This window comes from Colobus angolensis, unplaced genomic scaffold, assembly GCF_000951035.1.
Source record: "Colobus angolensis palliatus isolate OR3802 unplaced genomic scaffold, Cang.pa_1.0 Scaffold2, whole genome shotgun sequence".
In the NCBI taxonomy this organism is placed as follows: Eukaryota; Metazoa; Chordata; class Mammalia; order Primates; family Cercopithecidae; genus Colobus; species Colobus angolensis.
Genome location: NW_012115154.1, coordinates 17,319,969 through 17,339,737, shown reverse-complemented (window position 1 = coordinate 17,339,737; position 19,769 = coordinate 17,319,969). Strand labels below are relative to the sequence as shown.

At 52.4% G+C, this 19,769-nt stretch overlaps 1 protein-coding gene across 1 annotated transcript in view; it reads left to right on the top strand.

Annotated features, from left to right (window-relative positions):
• PDIA4 (protein disulfide isomerase family A, member 4) overlaps positions 1 to 13,747 on the top strand; it is a 29,673-nt gene extending 15,926 nt beyond the window's left edge. Inside the window, exons 4-10 of the mRNA XM_011941419.1 lie at positions 1,143 to 1,281; positions 4,134 to 4,339; positions 4,490 to 4,648; positions 8,152 to 8,303; positions 10,409 to 10,565; positions 11,086 to 11,319; positions 12,599 to 13,747. Of these exons, the coding sequence (XP_011796809.1) occupies positions 1,143 to 1,281; positions 4,134 to 4,339; positions 4,490 to 4,648; positions 8,152 to 8,303; positions 10,409 to 10,565; positions 11,086 to 11,319; positions 12,599 to 13,014 (1,463 nt within the window). The 3' untranslated portion in view covers positions 13,015 to 13,747. The remainder of the gene's footprint in view (positions 1 to 1,142; positions 1,282 to 4,133; positions 4,340 to 4,489; positions 4,649 to 8,151; positions 8,304 to 10,408; positions 10,566 to 11,085; positions 11,320 to 12,598) is intronic.
• The last annotated feature ends 6,022 nt before the right edge of the window (positions 13,748 to 19,769 follow it).

Here is a 19,769-nt window from a genome sequence, read left to right as displayed (position 1 = left end):
TCACCGTGTTAGCCAGGATGGTCTCGATCTCCTGACCTTGTGATCCGCCCGTCTCAGCCTCCCAAAGTGCTGGGATTACAGGCTTGAGCCACCGCGGCTTAATTTTTGTATTTTTAGTAGAGACAGGGTTTCACCGTGTCGGCCAGGCTGGTCTTGAACTCCTGACCACCCATGATCCACCCACCTTGGCCTCCCAAAGTTCTGGGATTACAGGCAAGCCACCACTCCTGGCCTGAAAGTTGAGTACTTCTATTGTTGCAAAATAAACAGGCATATGTGTTTGGGGGTCTGTGGCCAACATTTGACTGCGAGAGAGACATGGCCGTTTTGGAAACCTTAGAGCAGCGTATACTATGTTTTCATAAACAGGCCTCCTACATGTTAAGTGCCTCAGGACCCCTGGGTGTGGGCTGGGGGGCAGGGGACAGACACTTCATGCTGTGAATGCACAGAGGAGGTGCTTGTGCACCTTTCGGTTTGAAGACTGCAGCTTTGCAGGAGTGGTTCTAAATTTGGCTCCTTGGTAGATTCTGTAGTAGGGAAAAAGAGTGACAGTTTGCAACCGCTCATCCTAAGAACTGCTTGGCACATTTTTGTACGAATTTGTTGTTCCACTCCAGCCCTGGAATCCATTTCTGGGGAATGAGGCTTACAGATGGGCATTTATTAAAAGCTTTCTCAGGTAATGCCACTGCATCTCGAGCAATGGGCGCTCCTCTTGTAAATTTTTCCTTTTTTTTTTTTTTGCATACATCTTATGATGTATGTACAGTAACATTAGATGTGAATGAGATGCCCCAAATGATATCCATAGGCATCTATAATCAAAAGTTTGCATGAAGTTAGTACCATAGCGTGATGGTAAAGGAAGTCTCAATCATCAGTAAGTCTTAGGCCTCATCTGGAGAAGTCTGCAGGCTGTGGAAATGCGATGGACAGTTGTTGGGAAACAGCGAACCTTCTGACTCCTGGCTGTGTCCCCAAAACTGCAGAGATGCAGCCAGATTTCAGGAAATCAGACACCTCCCGTTCTTGTGGGCCCCGACGCTTGCTTTCTTCTCCCTCCTCATCTGCTTCTGGAGGGAGGTGAAGTGCCTGCCAGTTTGGGCCTTGTTCGCTCAGTCTCACTTGGTTTCTTTCAGAAATTGTTGCCAAGGTCAGAGAAGTCTCCCAGCCCGACTGGACGCCTCCACCAGAAGTCACGCTTGTGTTGACCAAAGAGAACTTTGATGAAGTTGTGAATGATGCAGATATCATTCTGGTGGAGTTTTATGCCCCATGGTAAGGTGGTGTCAGGCCCTTCCCATATTCGGTACGGTGCTGTGCACTAGGTGCAGGGTGGCGGGCGCAGACGGCAGGCCCCTGCCCGTGAGGCAGAAACAGCAGAAGAGCAAGGTGGGCACAAGTTGTAGGCCAGGGTTGAGGCCCCGGTGTTCTGGAAGAAGCGTGGATATAAGGGAGCTGTTGGGAGTGGATGGGGAAGGAGCTGCCAAGTAGTCCATTCTTGGGTGGGAGAAGGGGCCCAAAGGAAAGAAGATAACAGAAAGAAAGGTGGTTGGAGTGGGAGCAAGTACAGTGGCTGGTCTGAGCTGCCCAGCTTGGGGAACTGAGGTGGCTGCTCCGCGGGGAGGGGAGAGGAGGGATGCACAACCAGGTGCATGGATAAGCCGGGAGCAGTCAGTACAGAGCAGAGCAGAAGAAAGACGGCTCTCAAGGCAGAGGGGAGCCTAGCTCCAGGAGAGACCATCTGCCTTCCCAGGAGACCGCCCAGGGTACCGTCTGTCTTGATGATTTTGTGGTGGGTCAGCTGTGATTCTGATTCTTTTTTTTTTTTTTTTTTTTGAGACGGAGTCTTGCTCTGTCGCCCAGGCTGGAGTGCAGTGGCCGGATCTCAGCTCACTGCAAGTTCCGCCTCCCGGGTTCCCGCCACTCTCCTGCCTCAGCCTCCCGAGTTGCTGGGACTACAGGCGCCCGCCACCTCGCCCGGCTAGTTTTTTGTATTTTTTTAGTAGAGACAGGGTTTCACCGTGTTAGCCAGGATGGTCTCGATCTCCTGACCTCGTGATCCGCCCGTCTCGGCCTCCCAAAGTGCTGGGATTACAGGCTTGAGCCACCGCGCCCGGCCGATTCTGATTCTTGAGCAGTGCTGGTATGTCCCACTATCAGGCCAGCAAGAACCGCCTCAGATGGGTGTGTTCTGTAGCGAGTCCTGGAGAGTCAGTAAGCAGAGGAAGCTTTTGGGCCTAGAATCAGCAGGTGGAGGCCATGGCTGATGCACAGGCAGGGGGCAGGTCACACCTTCTGCACAGTGGGCTCAGGTTTGGGACCAGGACACCCTTGTTCCAGGCAATGCCTGGATAAGCCCAAACCCGAGGCCACGGATTCTGCAGCAGAAACCTGGGAGTTGTTGGATGTGCAGATGAAAAGTGAAGTCAGGTGGGTGGTTAGAGAAGGAAATGATCTGCGAGAGAAGGAGGGAAGCGTCTGGGACACGTGGGGCACCCTCCTAACCCCCCTGCGATGCTGGAGAGACACAGACTCTTGTTTTGCTACATATGAGGCCCTGACCGACCTGATGGGTTGGAGGTATAAGAGGGAGAGTGGCAGCTGCCCATCTAACTTGCGGGTTGCTTTGTGGCTCTCTCAGGAGCCAGGTTGAGCCGACTGCTGCACAGCTCACAGTCAGCGAGTGTAGTGCGATCTCCCTGATCTGGGTGATGATGCCTCAGAAGATAATTATCCATTGATTCACAAACAGTTTTTTGGTCTTTTGATGTGTTTTTGTGTTTGTGGCGGGACGTTGTTTTTTTGTTTTGTTTTCTGAGGTTTCTTTTGGGATAAGGCCTTGCTTTGTCACCTGGGCTGGAGTACGGTGGCGCCATCATACTTCACTACAGCCTTGAACTCCTGGCCTCAGTTGTCCTGCCTCAGCCTCCCTAGTAGCTGGGACCACAGGTGCGTGCCACCATGCCTGGCTAATATACAAAATAGTTTGAGAGATGAAGTCTCGCTATGTTGCCCCAGCTGGTCTTGAGCTCCTGGCCTCGAGCAGCCCTCGCGCCTCATCTTCGGAAGCACTGGGATTACAGGAGTGAGCCACTGTGCCGGCCAGCAAATGGTTTTGAAGTTGCAGGATGCACCGTTTAATTCATTTGGGTGTCCTAAGGACTTTGATAGGATAGTGTTTTATCTTAACTCAGGACTGAGCGCCTCCTGAGTGCTAGGCCCCAGCCAGGTGTGGGATGTTGGTTCTTTTTTGAGACAGAGTCTTGCTCTGTCACTCAGGCTGGAGTGCAGTAGTGCGATCTTGGCTCACTGCAACCTCCACCTCCTGGGTTCAAGTGATACTCCTATCTCAGCCTCCCGAGTAGCTGGGATTACACATGTCCACCACCACGCCTGGCTAATTTCTGTATTTTTAGTAGTGATGGGGTTTTGCCATGTTGGCCAGGCTGGTCTCGAACTCCTGACTTCAGGTGATCCGCCCGCCTCGGCCTCCCAAAGTGCTGGATTTACAGGAGTGAGCCTCTGTGCCTGGCCAGTTCTTGTGGGCAATGGGCTAGGTGACGCAATACTGACTCCAGGGGACTCTCCCTCATTTCCTCCCTGGGTGGTCTGTGTCAGTGAGAGTTTGTGACACTCTTCTGTTCTCCATGCCTCTGTTCCTGTTACCTGGACCTGCCGACCCTCTCTTCGCCCCACCTCCCGTGGACTCCTGGCTAATTCCTCACTGTCCCTTGGATCCCAGCTCCACTGCTACTCCTTCTCTGAAGCCATCTGTGACTTCCATCTTTGCTGGCCCCCAACTCCCCAGCCAAGAAAGTCCTCTTCCTCAGGACAGTGTTTCTCTTGGCCTTTCCCATGTTTTCCCCTGTGCCGCAGTTCCTAACATCCTGTCTGTGTCCTGTGCGTGTGTGCGCATGCCTCACCCCCCGTGTGTGAATGCCATGGGATGAAGTTTGTGTCTGTCTGTCGGTAGCGCCTGAGGGGCCCGAGGGTCTAGGAGGCACTCGGAGGCTTACTGGGTGTGGCCGCTTTACTAGGGAGCACAGGATGGGTTTCTGCAGCTCATTTAGCTAGAAAGTGAGTCCACACTAGAATGAGCCCCTGACAAACCGGTTTCCTCTTGGCAGGTGTGGACACTGCAAGAAACTTGCCCCTGAGTATGAGAAGGCCGCCAAGGAGCTCAACAAACGTTCTCCTCCAATTCCGCTGGCAAAGGTCGATGCCATCGCCGAAACAGACCTGGCCAAGAGGTTTGATGTCTCTGGCTATCCCACTCTGAAAATTTTCCGCAAAGGAAGGCCTTTTGACTACAACGGCCCACGAGAAAAATACGGTATGGCCACTCCCTTCTCTCCCACTACAGTGGGGAAGGGAAACTCCCTAACAGGAAGCTGCCCTTGAAGGTGCTGGGAGCTGGCAGGCATGGGCCATGGGAGGTGGGGAGTTCTGAGGGCCCCTGCTCAGGTGTGTGCCCTGCTCCCAGGAATCGTTGACTACATGATTGAGCAGTCCGGGCCTCCCTCCAAGGAGATTCTGACCCTGAAGCAAGTCCAGGAGTTCCTGAAGGATGGAGACGATGTCATCATCATCGGGGTCTTTGAGGGAGAGAGTGACCCAGCCTACCAGCAGTACCAGGATGCTGGTGAGTTGTGGCCCTTTGGGCTGAACAAAATGTGTGTGTCCTGGGTGGTCTGCGGTTGGCCTGATTTTTCAGAAAGCTCCTGGGACATCCGTTAGGGGGTGGTTTGATGAGCCATCTCTGGGAATAAGCTTTCCATTCTGGGGTTGGAGATCGGTGCCCTGTGGCCCTCCTGGCCTCGGTGCAGGGGAGGGGCACAGTCAGACCGGTCCCAGCTCCATGTCTGCCTTCCAGAGCCCGAGCCCTTCTGCTGGAGGGAAGGTCTTTGGGCCATAAAGTGCCAGACTCTGAATCAAACCAGCTTTCAAGGCCTGGCTCTTCCAGTTATTATCACTGTGACCACAGGCTTAGCCTGGTGGTCTCTTGCCCAAGGTGGTAGTCTTTTCTGAGAGGTTATTAAATTGAGGTAATGTAGATGAAGTGCTTAGCAAGGTGCCTGATAATGCTAAGTGCATAATAAATGCTCGTCTTGCTAGCCTGAGGAGTGAAATGCCTGTGAACAGCTGTCAGCAATAGTGTTCTGTGGGGGTAGCGGCAGGTGGCAGTTGCCCCATCCTGAAATCCAACATCTGCCTTGGTCTGGCTCCTGATGCCTGGGGACAGGTATACTCAGGGTCCTTACCATCCTCATCAGTGTCTTCTGAGTGCCACCCTCTTCCCCCTCCACCAAAACCAGCTTGGCTAAGTGCTAACTAATTAAAATTTTTCAAACGCACAGCTTGCTACTCAGTGCTAATTCTGTGCTGCACAATAACAATTGTGCATACGTCAAATGCAAATTAATGTATAAAACCAGTAGAGCTCAATTCCCTTTGTCTGTTAATTAGGTGGCCTTGTTATTCACACCTAACTAGTCAGGAAGAAACTTCCAGAAGGAAACCCCAATCCACCCAGGGTTATGGGCAGCAAGGGAGTCCCTAGCCCCAAGTCTGACTGTAAGTTGTATGCCTTGATGTGCACTCACATCCCCAGGGAATTTGTTAAAATGCAGGTTCTGGTGCAATGGGTCCCAGGCGGGCCTGGCACCACATTCCTAGGAGTCAGCGTCTGTGATTTGGCTTGGGCAGGGTTAGGGCTGCAGATGGGGCAAGAGTCACTGGGCCTGCTATGTCTGCCTGCTTATGAGAGAGAGGGTAGCCCCAGGGACACAAGATGTTCTACAGACAGGTTGGCGGGGCTGGAGCAGTGAGGGGCGGCTGTGGGATGAAAGGGTCTGTGGTCCTGGGGTGGGCAGGAAGTGAAGTTCTTGATGCGGGTCTGTGTCTGCCTGAAGCCAACTGACAAATCCCTGGGACACCTGGAGGCTTAGAACAGACGCCATCTAGATATTTATTTATTCATTTTGAGACCAGGGTCTGTCTCCGGTTGCCCAGGCTGGACTGCAGTGGTGTGATTTCAGCTCACTGCAGGCTTGACCTCCCCAGGCTCAGGTGATTTTCCCACCTCAGCCTCCCAAGTAGCTGGGACTACTGGTGAGCGCCACCACATCCAGCTAATTTTTTTTTGTGGAGACAAGGTTTTGCCATGTTGCCCAGCTGGTCTCGAACTCCTGGGCTCAAGTGATCCTCCTGCCTTGGCCTCCCACAGTGTTGGGATTACAGATGTGAACCACAGCACCCAGCCCATGTGGCCTTATTTAGTGGATTTTAATGCCCTGTTTTACAGAGAAGGACCTGTGGCTCGGAAGGCTAATAACTAACAAGCCTAAAGCTACACAGTTAGTAGGTCACAAAACTATCATTATCTAAGTCCATTTGACTCTTGAAAGCCACAAGCTTATCCAGGCTGCTCCCATCCCCTGCCCTCCCAAAAACATGGTTTGCCATCTCAGCCACGTGTGTCTTATAACCCACTTGGGAGTCACAAACCTCTAGAGCAAGAGCTCTTCAAGGGTAGGGTGACACCCAATGTGTAAATCTCAAAATCAGCTCAGGATGAGTTTGGATGCCTTGGGGAGGAGAATGGGGAGGGACTGAAGGTGCGTTTACCTGTAGGATCTAGGGTAGGGGTTGACACTGTGGCCCACACACCCATTCTGGCCATGGCCTGTCTTTGCAGGTGACATCTCATTGGAACGCTGCTGTGTTCACACCCTGTCTGGCTGCTTTCACACTGCAGCAGCGGAGTTAAGCAGTTGGGACAGGCCATGTGGTCCTTAGAGCTGAAACTACTCACTCTAGTCCTTCTCAGAAAGTGTGCCCAGCTCTGTGGAAGGGTGCCCTCAGACCGTGGGGTTTCATCATGCATTTTCACAGATTTAAGTAAAAGTATCTTTAGCCAAAGAACTTCATTCGGAGCTCCAGCCCACCAACAGGCCGCCCACCAACTCGAGGAAGGGAGATTTAAACCTCCATGAGGGGTGCTGGAGGTGAAAACTCAACATAGGGATATAGGACTGTGTGCTGCTTATGTAGGCTCCAGAACATTCTGCCTGCCAAAGAATCCGTGCTGCTTACAGACATCAGTCAACAGCAGCTCCTGGCAAATTAGCTGTTTTTCAGTGAACTTTACCGGCTTTTGTTGTTGTTGTTATTTTATCTTTATAGAGATGGGGTCTCACCACGTTGCCCAGACTGGTCTTAAACTCTTGGGCTTGGCCGAGCACGGTGGCTCATGCCTATAATCCCAGCAGTTTGGGAGGCCAAGACAGGCGGATCAGTTGAGGTCAGGAGTTCGAGACCAGCCTGGCCAACATGGCGAAACCCTGTCTCTACTAAAATTACATAACATAGCCAGGCATGGTGGCATATGACTGTAGTCCCAGCTACCCTGGAGTCTGAGGCAGGAAGGAGAATTGGCTTGAACCTGGGAGACGGAGATTGCAGTGAACTGAAATCACGCCACTTCACTCCAACCTGGGCGACAGAGCAAGACCCTGTCTCAGATAAATAATAAATGAACTAATTCCTGGGCTTAAGCAGTCCTCCTGCCTCAACCTCACAAAGTGCTGAGATTACAGGCGTGAGCCACCGTGCCCAGCCAGGATTTAGACATTATACCTGTACCGAGTTTTTAAAAATAAACCTCCTTTCAAGTGTTTAAGTTATAGGAATCCACACAATTTTTAGTGGTGATTTTTTTTTTCTTTTCTTTTTTTATTTATTTTTTTTGAGACAGTCTCGCTCTGTCACCCAGGCTAAAAGTACAGTGGCGTGATCTCAGCTCACTACAACCTCTGCCTCACTTCCCCAGTTCAAGCAATTCTTGTGCCTTAGCCTCCCAAGTAGTTGGGACTACAGGCTTGCATCACCACACCTGGCTAATGTTTGTATTTTTGGTAGAGACAGGGTGTCACCATGTTGGCCAGGCTGGTCTTGAACTGCTAACCTCAAGTGGTCCACCTGCCTGGGCCTCCCAAAGTGTGCTAGGATTACAGGTGTGAGCCACCACGCCCAGCCTCCAGTGGTCATTTTCAGAACATTTGCTTTGGCTGACGTGGGTAACGAATTAAAACTCAGACATTTAGGCAGTTTTCAAAATTACATCTTACTCTGTTAACGTTTCAGCTAACAACCTGAGAGAAGATTACAAATTTCACCATGCTTTCAGCACAGAAATTGCAAAGTTCTTGAAAGTCTCCCAGGGGCAGTTGGTTGTAATGCAGCCTGAGAAATTCCAGTCCAAGTATGAGCCCCGGAGCCACGTGATGGACGTCCAGGTAAGCAGACCCCTCTACCATGCCAGCCCCGGGCACCCAGCAGGCGTGAGGACTCTGCTTTGAGCCGCCTCTGAGGTTTCAAATGTGGAGGTTTCGCTCTTGTCTGCAGGGTCTGGAACTCCTTTTCCAGTCCCTTCTCCCCACCCCACAGGTTTTCTGCAGGCAGCCTGTGGTCTGCGTTTGCCGGAGGGACAGGGCTGGGGCTCCCGCACACCTGGCAGGTCCTGGGGCCTGGCAGAACTGCACTTGGTTTTGCCAGAACAGTTGCTGCCACCCTTCGTCCCTCCTGGCAGGCAATCACCAGTCTCCCTCCAGCGTCTGTTCCACTGTAGGTTTGGCCTGGGCCAGCAGGTGGTGCTCTGTTGAGGCCAAGTCGTGTTTTTTGGGGCTGCTCAGCCTGGGGGCTGCAAAGGGACAGCAGCCCTTTCTGTTCACCAGAGGGAGCTGTTGAGCGTGGCGGGTGGAGTTTGCCTTTTTTTCGCATTACTGCAGCCCTGCACTCCATCCTCCTAGAGTGTGACACCAATCCTAGAGGGGCAGCGGGAGTTCCCAGCCCAAGGGGAACCTGGGGCCAGTTCAGCCTTCTGAGTGCTTTAGAAGGGGCCTTGCACTTCAGTGAGTAGATCTCAGATTTGGAAGGATCCTAGATGTCGAGTTTGAAGCTTTTGTTTAACAGAGATTGGGCTGCAGAGAAGTGAGCTCTGTCTTCCACCCTGGACCTCACAGCTCCTGGTGGGAAGCAGAGCTGAGATTAGGGTACAGGGGCCTTTCCAGGTCCTACTGGCCCATAGTGTCAGGACCCTGGCTGTTTGGGCTGTGGGTGTCATGGGACCTGGAGGAAGGGGCGTGACAGGACAGGAATCCCACGGTCCTGCACCAGAACCTGGCAGTACCTTGGAGAGAACCACCCTGAATCCTTCTGGTCCCCACATCCTCTGTCTCCTTCCTCAGTCTTTAGTCCTTTTGCGCCTTCTCAAGGTCTATGTGTCCATCCCATCTGTTTCTCTACCAACTTAAAGCTCAGGACAGCTCCTCTTCCCTGGACTCACTGTGGCATCTGTGACCCCTCCCCCAGAGCTTCACTTCCTTCCATCCGGAGATAAGATCCGGGGCCCAAAGAGGGGTCCTGATGAGCCTGTGGGGCCGTGGATCCCGAGAATCAGACACAGCTCTGTGTGTGAGCGCATGTTGCAGGAAAGGGGTCTGTGACTTTCAGTAGACACTTCAAGATCTGTGTGGTCTTGTCTGTCGGGCACATTGCTGCTGCTCCCAGTTCCTCTGGCGTCTCCCTGCAGAGTGAAGTGAATGCAGCGCAGTGCCATGGTTAAAGACTCCACGACCTCCTGCCACTTGGGAGATAGTCGGGTTATCTGTGCTTTACAAGGCCTCCCAGGCCCTCCTTGCCCACCTTTTCAGCACATCCCACCCTCCTGCGTTGTCATGCCAGACCCTCTTTGTGCCTCGTGCCCTGCCTCAGTCTCTGCCGCCTCCTCCCTGGGTGCCTTCTGCTCCCTTCTCACCAGCGGGGCCCTCCTGCCCTTCAGTGCCACACAAGGCCCCCTCCCTGAGTGCCCCATCCTCTCGGGAGCCCTTGGGCTCACAGGTCCACCCACCACTTGCTGGCTGTACAGCCTCTGGCAGGTGGCTGACCTTGCTGTGCCCACCCCTGGAGGGCGATGTCTGTGAGGGACTCAAGTCCTTGTGAAGTGTGAGCCCTCAGGACACCCTGCATGAAGATCACACAAGCTGAAGGTGGAAAGTTCCACACAGCCCAGTCTGTGATAACCCTTCCTGTCCACCAAGAGCCAGGCCTGCCTTGAGTCGTCTGTTTTTGGGGTTAGTGAGCCCACACGCCCAAGGAAAGGGCCAAGGTGTGTGTTTGCCTTTTCCTAAGAAGCCACCTACCATTCAGTGGAGGGAAGGGAGCCCCAAAAGACAGTAGGGAATGACTGGGCTGCACTTGAGTGGGGTCAAGCCTCCTGGTGTTTTGCCTCCTGAGACTCATCCCTTCAAAGTTTCCATTGCCCCGAAGTCACTCAGACATACACTCAAGAACAATGGCAGAGAGATGGTGGGCCCTCTCACCTGTTCCCTCTTTGAATCAGGGCTCCACCCAGGACTCGGCCATCAAGGACTTCGTGCTGAAGTACGCCCTGCCCCTGGTTGGCCACCGCAAGGCATCAAACGAGGCTAAGCGCTACACCAGGCGCCCCCTGGTGGTTGTCTACTACAGTGTGGACTTCAGCTTTGATTACAGAGCTGGTGAGGGACCCCAGGACCTGTGGGGCTGGGGGATGGGGGGGACTCGTTCTTTCAGGCAAGATGGAGTGTTGAGGGAGGTGTGGCTGTATGTACATGGCTCACTCAGAAATCCCAGCCTGGGGCCCTTGCACATTGGTGGCTCAGGAGTATTGTTTAATTGATGGCTTCCCTTTTAAGCAAGATGGGAGCTTAGATTCAGGTCAAGAACCCTCTTAGAGTTGAGGTAGCTGAGACTTGGAGGAGTTCAGAGGCTGCAGAGCTGGGACTAGACCAGCCCCTGACCCAGGCAGGCGTGGCCATGCCACCTGAGCACAGGTCTCACGGGCCTGTTGGGCTTGCAGCCGTGGCCCCCCGTTACAAGTGGGGCTCTTCCAGAAATGCGTTTCCCTCCAATTGAGGTAAATCCAGAGCTTGAGCAATGTCAGAATATTAGTGACAGGACCTGAAGCCTGACCTCAGAGTCTGAGCTGAGACTTGATCTGTGTTGGCCACCTGGCTTACGGCCTTTGGTCCCTTTCAGCAACTCAGTTTTGGCGGAGCAAAGTCCTAGAGGTGGCCAAGGACTTCCCTGAGTACACCTTTGCCATTGCGGACGAGGAGGACTATGCTGGGGAGGTGAAGGACCTGGGGCTCAGCGAGAGCGGGGAGGATGTCAACGCCGCCATCCTGGACGAGAGCGGGAAGAAGTTCGCCATGGAGCCGGAGGAGTTTGACTCCGACACCCTCCGCGAGTTTGTCACTGCTTTCAAAAAAGGTGAGCCTGTCCCATCAGCTGCTGTGCTCCTCATACAGAATGCAGACAGCTCATGGGGCGTCTGGTGCTCTGGCCATGGGCATGACACCCCCCTAAGTCAGCCAGCAGCCCCCTCTCACCCCCGAGGGACCCTCTGACTTCTCGTCCAGAGAAAGGTCGACTGTGACCCCAAACTCCAAGGCACCAGAACAGCTTAGAAGAAGGAACGTTTGCAAGTATTATTATTTTCTTCTTGGCAGTTCTCCCAGTGTTTACTTTGTTTTATTTATGTATTTTTTTTGAGACGGAGTCTCGCTCTGTGGCCCAGGCTGGAGTGCAGTGGCACGATCGGCTCACTGCAAGCTCCGCCTCCCGGGTTCATGCCATTCTCCTGCCTCCGCCTCCCGAGTAGCTGGGATTACAGGCGCCCGCCACCTCGCCTGGCTAGTTTTTTGTATTTTTTAGTAGAGACGGGGTTTTGCCGTGTTAGCCAGGATGGTCTCGATCTCCTGACCTGGTGATCCGCCCGTCTCAGCCTCCCAAAGTGCTAGGATTACAGGCTTGAGCCACCGCACCCGGCCCCAGTGTTCACTTTGAAAGCAAAAGCAACATTCGGGGTCCATCTCAGGGCTTATCTAGCATCACTCAGCAGCCTTATCACATTTTCGGCACCAGTGTGCTAAAATTCCGGACTAAGGCCGAGGTGTGCAGAGAGGGCATCTGAATATGGAGTCTAGACAGGGCAAAGTCTGGGTGCGCTGAACACCCCTTGTGGCTTCAGAGCCTGACTCAGAGCCTCTTCACCCTCAGGCACCTTGCTGTGCGGCTTTAAATAGAGCCTGTTGATCTTGGCTGAGCACATGGCCCCAGGTCCCCAGCGCTGGCCACATTGTGGGCAGACCGTGCTGGTCCGATGTCTGAGTTGTCCTGGCGCTTCTCCACCATGGTTCCTGGGCCCTCAGTGTTAGTGCTCACAGGAACCCTCTGCCTGGGGCAGCGACTCTTGTGATGGTCTCCTGACAGGACCCAGTGGCCCATTAGGCCTGGGCTGGAGCCACCTGCAGCCTCTCTGGCCTTTGCAGGGACAGAGAGAGTAGAGGAGTAGAGAGTAGAACGTAGCGGCTCACCAGAGAAATAAACTGCCCTATGGGGGATGGGGCATTTGGAGATGAGGCTCTTGTTGTGTGACTGGCCCCTCTGGTGGCCACACGAACCTCACTTCGTGGTCCAGAGAGAGCCCCCAGAATCTTTGGCCTTTTCAGCACTGACGCCCCCTCCCCGCCTTGCTTTTCCTTGTCAGGAAAACTGAAGCCAGTCATCAAATCCCAGCCAGTGCCCAAGAACAACAAGGGGCCCGTCAAGGTTGTTGTGGGAAAGACTTTCGACTCTATTGTGATGGACCCCAAGAAGGACGTCCTCATCGAGTTCTACGCGCCATGGTGCGGGCATTGCAAGCAGCTGGAGCCCGTGTACAGCAGCCTGGCCAAGAAGTACAAGGGCCAGAAGGGCCTGGTCATTGCCAAGATGGACGCCACTGCCAACGACGTCCCCAGCGACCGCTATAAGGTGGAGGGCTTCCCCACCATCTACTTTGCCCCCAGTGGTGACAAAAAGAACCCAGTTAAATTTGAGGGTGGAGACAGAGATCTGGAGCATTTGAGCAAGTTTATAGAAGAACATGCCACAAAACTGAGCAGGACCAAGGAAGAGCTTTGAAGGCCTGAGGTCTGGAGGGTGGGAGGAAGCAGAGGCCCTGCGTGGCCCGTGGTCAGGGCGCCCACGCCGAGGCTGGCAACACATGGCAGTACGTCGGATTCCTTGTTTTTTCTTTAGTTTTTTATACTTTGATATTTCACCTCATGCTCTGAATACTGAATAACCATGAATGACTGAATAGTTTAGTCCAGATTTTTATAGAGGATACATCTATTTTTACCATTATTTGGGGTTCAAAATTTTTTTTTTACACCTTCTAATTTCTTTATTTCTCAAAGCAGATAATTCTGTGTGAAAATGTTTTTTTTAATTTAAGGTTTAAAATTCCTTTGTCAAATCATGTTGATTTTGCTCTTTGCTTTTTCGTTGTCTGAGAAATTGTCAGCGTAGGAGATTTGACTTCCGGTATGTGTTTCTGATCGCTTCCTGTTTCGGCACAAAGTGAGAGCTGCCAGTGAGCAACCCTGGCAGGGTCATTTCAGGCTGGGCATTGCCAGGTGGCCTCCCTGCAAACCAAGGGCCGGGGGCAAAGGGGCATGGTCCAGGGTCCCCCAGGGTGGGCTCAGCTCCAGGGAGAGGCCCCCCATGTGGCAGCTCCACCTCTTGAGAGCCGCAGTGCCGGAGCAGAAAGGACCCCAGATCCAAACGCACATACAGTGGGGGGGTAGAAAGGATCGAGTAGTCTGTCGCAATGGAATAAAACATGATTAAAAATGAACATTAAGAACCACGTAAGAAAACATCTGGTCTGTGCTGGGAGCCTCGGGGTGGGGCACGAGCCGGGTGTAGCTAAAACTGGGCAGAGGCCTGGCAGGTAGCCCCCCGATCCTGCCGGACACAGATGGGTCTGGATTGTCCTGATCTAGGCTGAGGGGCTTCAGAGGTCTCCCCTGAGCACTTCTGCTGGGGTGGGTGCTCCTCTGGACTGGCCCTTGTGTAGAGGTGGTTCTGTGCCATAAGGGTTGCAGGGCGTTTGAGTGAGACCTGAGCTTCATTTCATCGCGGGGGCTTGTTTGAGATGAGCCATCACCATCCTCACTCCACACCTCCCCCGTCACTCAGCTGCTCCTAATTGTGGCTGAAAAGTGGCAAGGGTGAAAATCCTTGTGCTGATAGCAGCTTTTGTAGCAATGACAAGTGTGTGTTGCTGAGGTTGGTGGGGGCAGGAAGCGTTGGGTCTCCCAGGAAGGGGCAGCCTTGGTGAACTTACCCAATTACCTGCTGTAAAGTTAAGCCTGGCCAGGGTAGGCTGGGAGTTGTGGGTGGGCCATGCTCTGCAAGTCCTCAGAGTGCTCTGTGTGATGAGAAGTCGGCACACAGCCCCACCCCACCCCCGTGACCTCCCTCCCATCAGGAGAACAGGTGGCCCTCAGTCCTGGGGCCTGAGAATGGGCTCCCTCTTCAAGGCCCTTCCCTCAACACTGGCAAAAAGCTTGGAGTTGTGACCTGGGGTAGGGCAGCGGTTAAGGCCATTTCCTGAAGCAGAAGTCCCATTCGTTCAGCGCTGTACCATGAAAACAAAGTGGTTCCTGTCCTGGTAGGGCTCCCGTGGGTTCAGAGGGCCCTGAGAAAGACAGGCCCTCTCCGGGGAGGAGCAGCAGTGTGGCCTCCCTTCTGTGTAGGTGTCAGAGAAGCCCTGCTCTGAAGTGACATCTAAGCCAAGACCCTCAGGAGGAGTTGGCTTGAGCCAGGCAAAGTATAGGAGTGTCCAGGGACCTGCAGCTTTGGTATCACTGGCATGTTTGTCAGAAATGCAGAGTCTTGGGCTGGGCCCTGGTCCTACTGAATTACTCTGTGTTTAAGCAGATGCCAGGAGGGTCAGGCATATTGAAGTCTGGGAAATACCAGGAGTAAATGTTCCAGGCTTGGGGCCAGCATGTGCAAAGGCCCTGAGGCAGGAATCAAAATGTTTCCTCTTTGGAAATACAGCCTGGAAGTCAGGTAGCCCAAGAGTGTCTTAACTGAGTCAACTCCCTCTATATTGCCTGCAAAAGGCGGGACCTTGGAAGGAATTTACCCTGGACCTGTGAGGGACCTCAGAAAGGAGATGGCAAGCAGGTTGATGACAGCCCAGCATGATCGGTGCCACAGTGAAGGTATGTGCGGGGCCATGGGAACCCAAGAGGGGACACTGTCCCTGGTGCAGACCTGGAGCTGGGAGGAGGAGGAGGTGGCGAACTTCCCTCCTTCCCCTTCACCAGCGGTGCAGAGTGCTGTGCGAGGAGGCTGGGCCAGGTTGGGGGCCTGCATTCAGGAGCTTGACCTTTATCTTAGTTTACAGGGAACCGTTGATGGTTTTAAGCAGGGAGGTGATGTGATGAGATTGAGATCGATAACAAGTAATAGTTAACATTTATTTCACCTTGAGCAAAAGCCAGAACCTGTGTTGAGCACCGCCAGATTGTGTCATTTAAGTGACCTGTGAGGTAGGTTCTTGCGGTCATTTTACAGCTAGAAAGGAGGGGGTTGTGGGGCTGAGTAGCGAACAGAGCCGGGATGTGAGCACAGGCCGCCCACCGCTGTGGCACCTCCCGCTCAGGAGCAAGGGAGCGAGGGTGGGCTCCGGCGTGGGTGGCCAGTGGGTCTCAGGGATAAGGGGGCAGGATCTCCAAGGCTCTGAGACTGATGAGATGCTGAGGGTGGGTGAGTGCACCTGAGAAGACAGATAAGACACCCAGGTTTCTGAATGAAGGGTTTTGTCACTTATGAAACTTTAGCATATGCAAAAGAGACTTGGATAACACACCCTTTACTCATCACCCACCTAAAACAAAATGTCGCTGCATTTTTAAACGTGCTTATCCCATCCCACCCCACCCCACCTTTTTTTTTTTTTTTTTGACGATGTAATGGAGGCAGGACAGGTCTTGCCTGCCTAGGTCGTATCACCTCTGCCTCATAGAAAAGGAAGCAGAGGTCAGATATTAAAGAATTTACCCCAGAGCCACAGGGTGGGTAAACTGGGAAGCCGGAACAGAACTCAAAACAGGTGTCCTTCACGGCACCAGCAGCTCCTAGAACGTGTTGAAGCCTTCTCAAGGAGGTTAATACGCACTCCACTAAAGTAGAAACTGAGTTATTTGGCTTGGGAAATAAAGGAGCTCAAACAAAACTTCCGTGGGGTTCTCGGGTGAAGAAGCTCTCACAGCCTGTAGCCCTGGCAGGCCGGGCCTCCCTCCAGGAGATGGGTAGGACCTTTAACTTCAAGGCCCCTGACTTTGACTACACATCCCACGGATCCACGAGCTCCTGACTGACCAGCTCGCCTAGCACTAAGTCTCATCAGCTGACTCTGCCTTCTGAGCACACACCTGCCCTTGGAAGGACCAAGGCATCCCCTGTCAAGGTGGGCCAGCCCTGGCGTGAGGGTTGTGAGCTAGGAAGGGCTCCAGGAGCCCCACGGACAAATCTGACCCTCGAGGCCACCAGGTGCACAACCTCAGACCCCACCAGGTGCAGCAAAGGGATTGAACCCAGGTGGACATGACTGATTCTTTGATTCCTCCTATAATGAACTAAAGACTCATGCACTGAGAATGACATTTCTGTCAATGAGGGACCACATTTATGACAGTGGTCCCATAAAATTGTAGTGGAATTGAAAAATTTCTTTCACGTAGTGGTGATGTAGCCTTTATAATGTCATAGCAAAATTACCGTATTTTATTTATGTATTTATTTTTCTTTGAGACGGAGTCTCCCTCTGTCGCCTAGGCTGTAGTGCAGTGGTACATTCTCAGCTCACTGCAACTTCTGCCTCCCAGGTTCAAGCAATTATTCTGCCTCAGCCTCCTGAGTAGCTGGGACTACAGGTGCGTGCTACCATGCCCGGCTAATTTTTGTTTTTATTAGAGACAGGGTTTCACCAAATTGGCCAGGCTGGTCTTGAACTCTTGACCTCTGGGAGGCTGAAGCGGGAGGATCACCTAAGTGCTGGGATTACAGGCGTGAACCACTGCACCTGGCCGCTACCATATTTTAAAAATAAATTTAGTGTGGCCTAAGCTTGCGGTGTTTAATAGTCTACAGTAGTGGACAGTAAAATCTCAGGCCTTCACATTCACTCACCACTCACTGACTCACCCAGAACAACTTCCAGTCTTACAAGCTCCATTCGTAGAAAGTACTCTTTACAGGCATGCTGTTTTCATCTTTTATACCGTGTTCTTATTGTACATTTTCTGTGCATAGATACACAAATGCTTACAATAGCACAGGAGCATGCTGTACAGGTTTGTAACCTAGGAGTGATACACTATACTGTACAGCCGGGGTGTGCAGCGGGCTGTACCATCAGAGTCTGTGGAAGTGCGCTCTGATGTTCACCCAATGCCAGAGTCGCGCCTCAATGCGTTTCTCAGTACATGTTCCTGTTATTAAGTGACATGACTGTATTTAATATTTATTCAACATTCAGCATAGTTTTTAGTACTTAGTATTTTTAAATCTTGCAGAAGGCTTGGGAAGCAAAAGTGAGAGGTGGGACTAGGCGCGGTGGTTCGTGCCTTTAATCCCAGCACTTTGGGGGGCTGAGGTAGGCGGATCACCTCAGGTCAGTAGTTCGAGACCAGCCTGGCTAACATGGTGAAACCCTGTCTCTATTAAAAATACAAAAGTTACCCAGGTGAGGTGACGGGCTCCTGTAATCTCAGCTACCCAGGAGGCTGAGGCAGGAGAATCACTGGAACCTGGGAGGCAGAGGCTGCAGTGAGCCGAGACTGACCCACTGCACTCCAGCCTGGGTGACAGAGTGAGGTTCCGTCTCAAAAAAAAAAAAAAAAAAAAAAAAAAGAGGTAGAACTGGGAGGCCGCCCAGGACCAGCGCATAGTAACAGTAACTGAACAGCTTTTGAATGAGTAAATGGAGAACTGTAGATTCTTGGGAAACCCAGGCTTAAGGGGCCAGACAGGGAAGGGGCTCTCTTGCCTAAGTCAGAGCCTCCCCTCAGCCACACCACTCGCTCCACACACTTTTTCACTCGGCTCAGCACAAGGCAAGATGAGCACAGCTCTTGAATTCAACGTGTCCCCATCTTAGATTACAGAGAGACTGTGGAAGAGGGAGGAGGACATAGGACCTCTAGTTCAAAAGTAAAAACTGAGCAGTTTTTTTTAAGACAGAGTCTCGCTCTGTCATCCAGGCTCCAGGCTGGAGTGCAGTGACATGATTTCGGGTCACTGCAACTTCCGTTTTCCCAGGTTAAAGCAATTCTCGTGCCTCAGAGTAGCCGGGATTATAGGCATGTACCACCACGCCTGACCAATTTTTTTTGTATTTTTAGTAGAGAGGGGGTTTTGCTATGTTGGCCAGGCTGGTCTCGAACTCCGGACCTCAAATGATCCGCCTGCCTCGGCCTGCCAAAGTGCTGGGGTTACAGGCATGAGCCAGAAGGGGTTTTTTTAGAAAGCAGCTTGGAGAAGAAGTCGTGGGAAAGGAGTGTATTTATTATTATTATTTTTAAATTTTTTGAGACAGGGTCTCACTCCATCCCCTGGCTGGAGCGCAGTGGCACAGTCACGGCTCACTGCGGCCTCTGCCTCTCAGGCTCAGTAATCCTCCCACTTCAGCCTCCCAAGTAAGCTGGGACTACAGGCGTGCACTACCACACGCGGCTAAATTTTTGTGGGTTTTTTGTAGAGATGAGATCTCACTATGTTTCCCAGACTGGTCTCAAACACCTGGGCTCAAGTGATCCGCCTGCCTTGGCCTCCCAAAGTGCTGAGATTACAAATGGGAGCCACCATTCCCATTCCCGTCTGTCTATTCTTTCTGCCTTCTCTTACCTATTAACATCAAGTATAGGCTCAGGTCAGGTTGGATTGAAAACATGCCTTTGAATCCTCCCTCCCCAATCTGCTACAAAAGTCTCCTACTTGGAACTCATGGACAGTTGGGTTCGCTGGAGGCCAGAGGTTGCAAACTCCAGTGTTGAAGGGACCTGGCAGGCAAGGTTAAGTGCGGCAAGGGGTGATGGGGAGTGGTGGCGACCAGGGTGCACTTGAGATCCTCTGTCCCGCCTGAAGTGGGTGCTGCTGCTTGGCCCCAGGCACTTGTTGCTGGTGGGATTCTGAGCCTCCTGTTACTCTTCTGGTTTTTCAAGAAAAGCCAGACATTTTTATGTGAAATCACCCAATTTTTAAGTATCAAATCTAATTCAAACGGTCTCATCAACACTGGATAGGCCAAAGAAAGGCCCTTCAGGGCTGCATTTAGTTAGAAACGTCTGATCTAAGTCAACATCCCCCTTTTTTTCCCTCATGGTATTACAACCCCAAGAAACACACCAGCACGCAGGATGCCCCGATGGTAACAAAGGTTTAAAAATGGAGTAGTTCCCTTAGAAAGGCTGAAGATTCCAGTCTGGAGCTGCAGTTGAGGCTGCAGTCAGGGTTGTTTGGATTACTGAGTGCACGGCATAAATGCTTCAACCGCACTGGAACACAAGAATGGTCCCTTGCCCAGGGTTCAGGGCTCACGCCATGGGTCGCCTTGACACAGTGCCTGGAGGAGCTGTCCTCCTCAGAAGCCTCCCCATTCTCTCACCTCTTAGTAGCATACCCCATAGAGACCATGGAGACCTGCTACACCTTGTGCTTGGTGGCCACTTTTTTTTTTTTTTTTAAATGAAGTCTCACTCTGTCGCCTAAGCTGGAGTACAGTGGTGTGATCTTGGCTCACTGCAACCTCTGCCTCCCAGGTTCAAACGATTCTACTGCCTCAGCCTTCTGAGTAGCTGGGATTACAGTGCCCACCA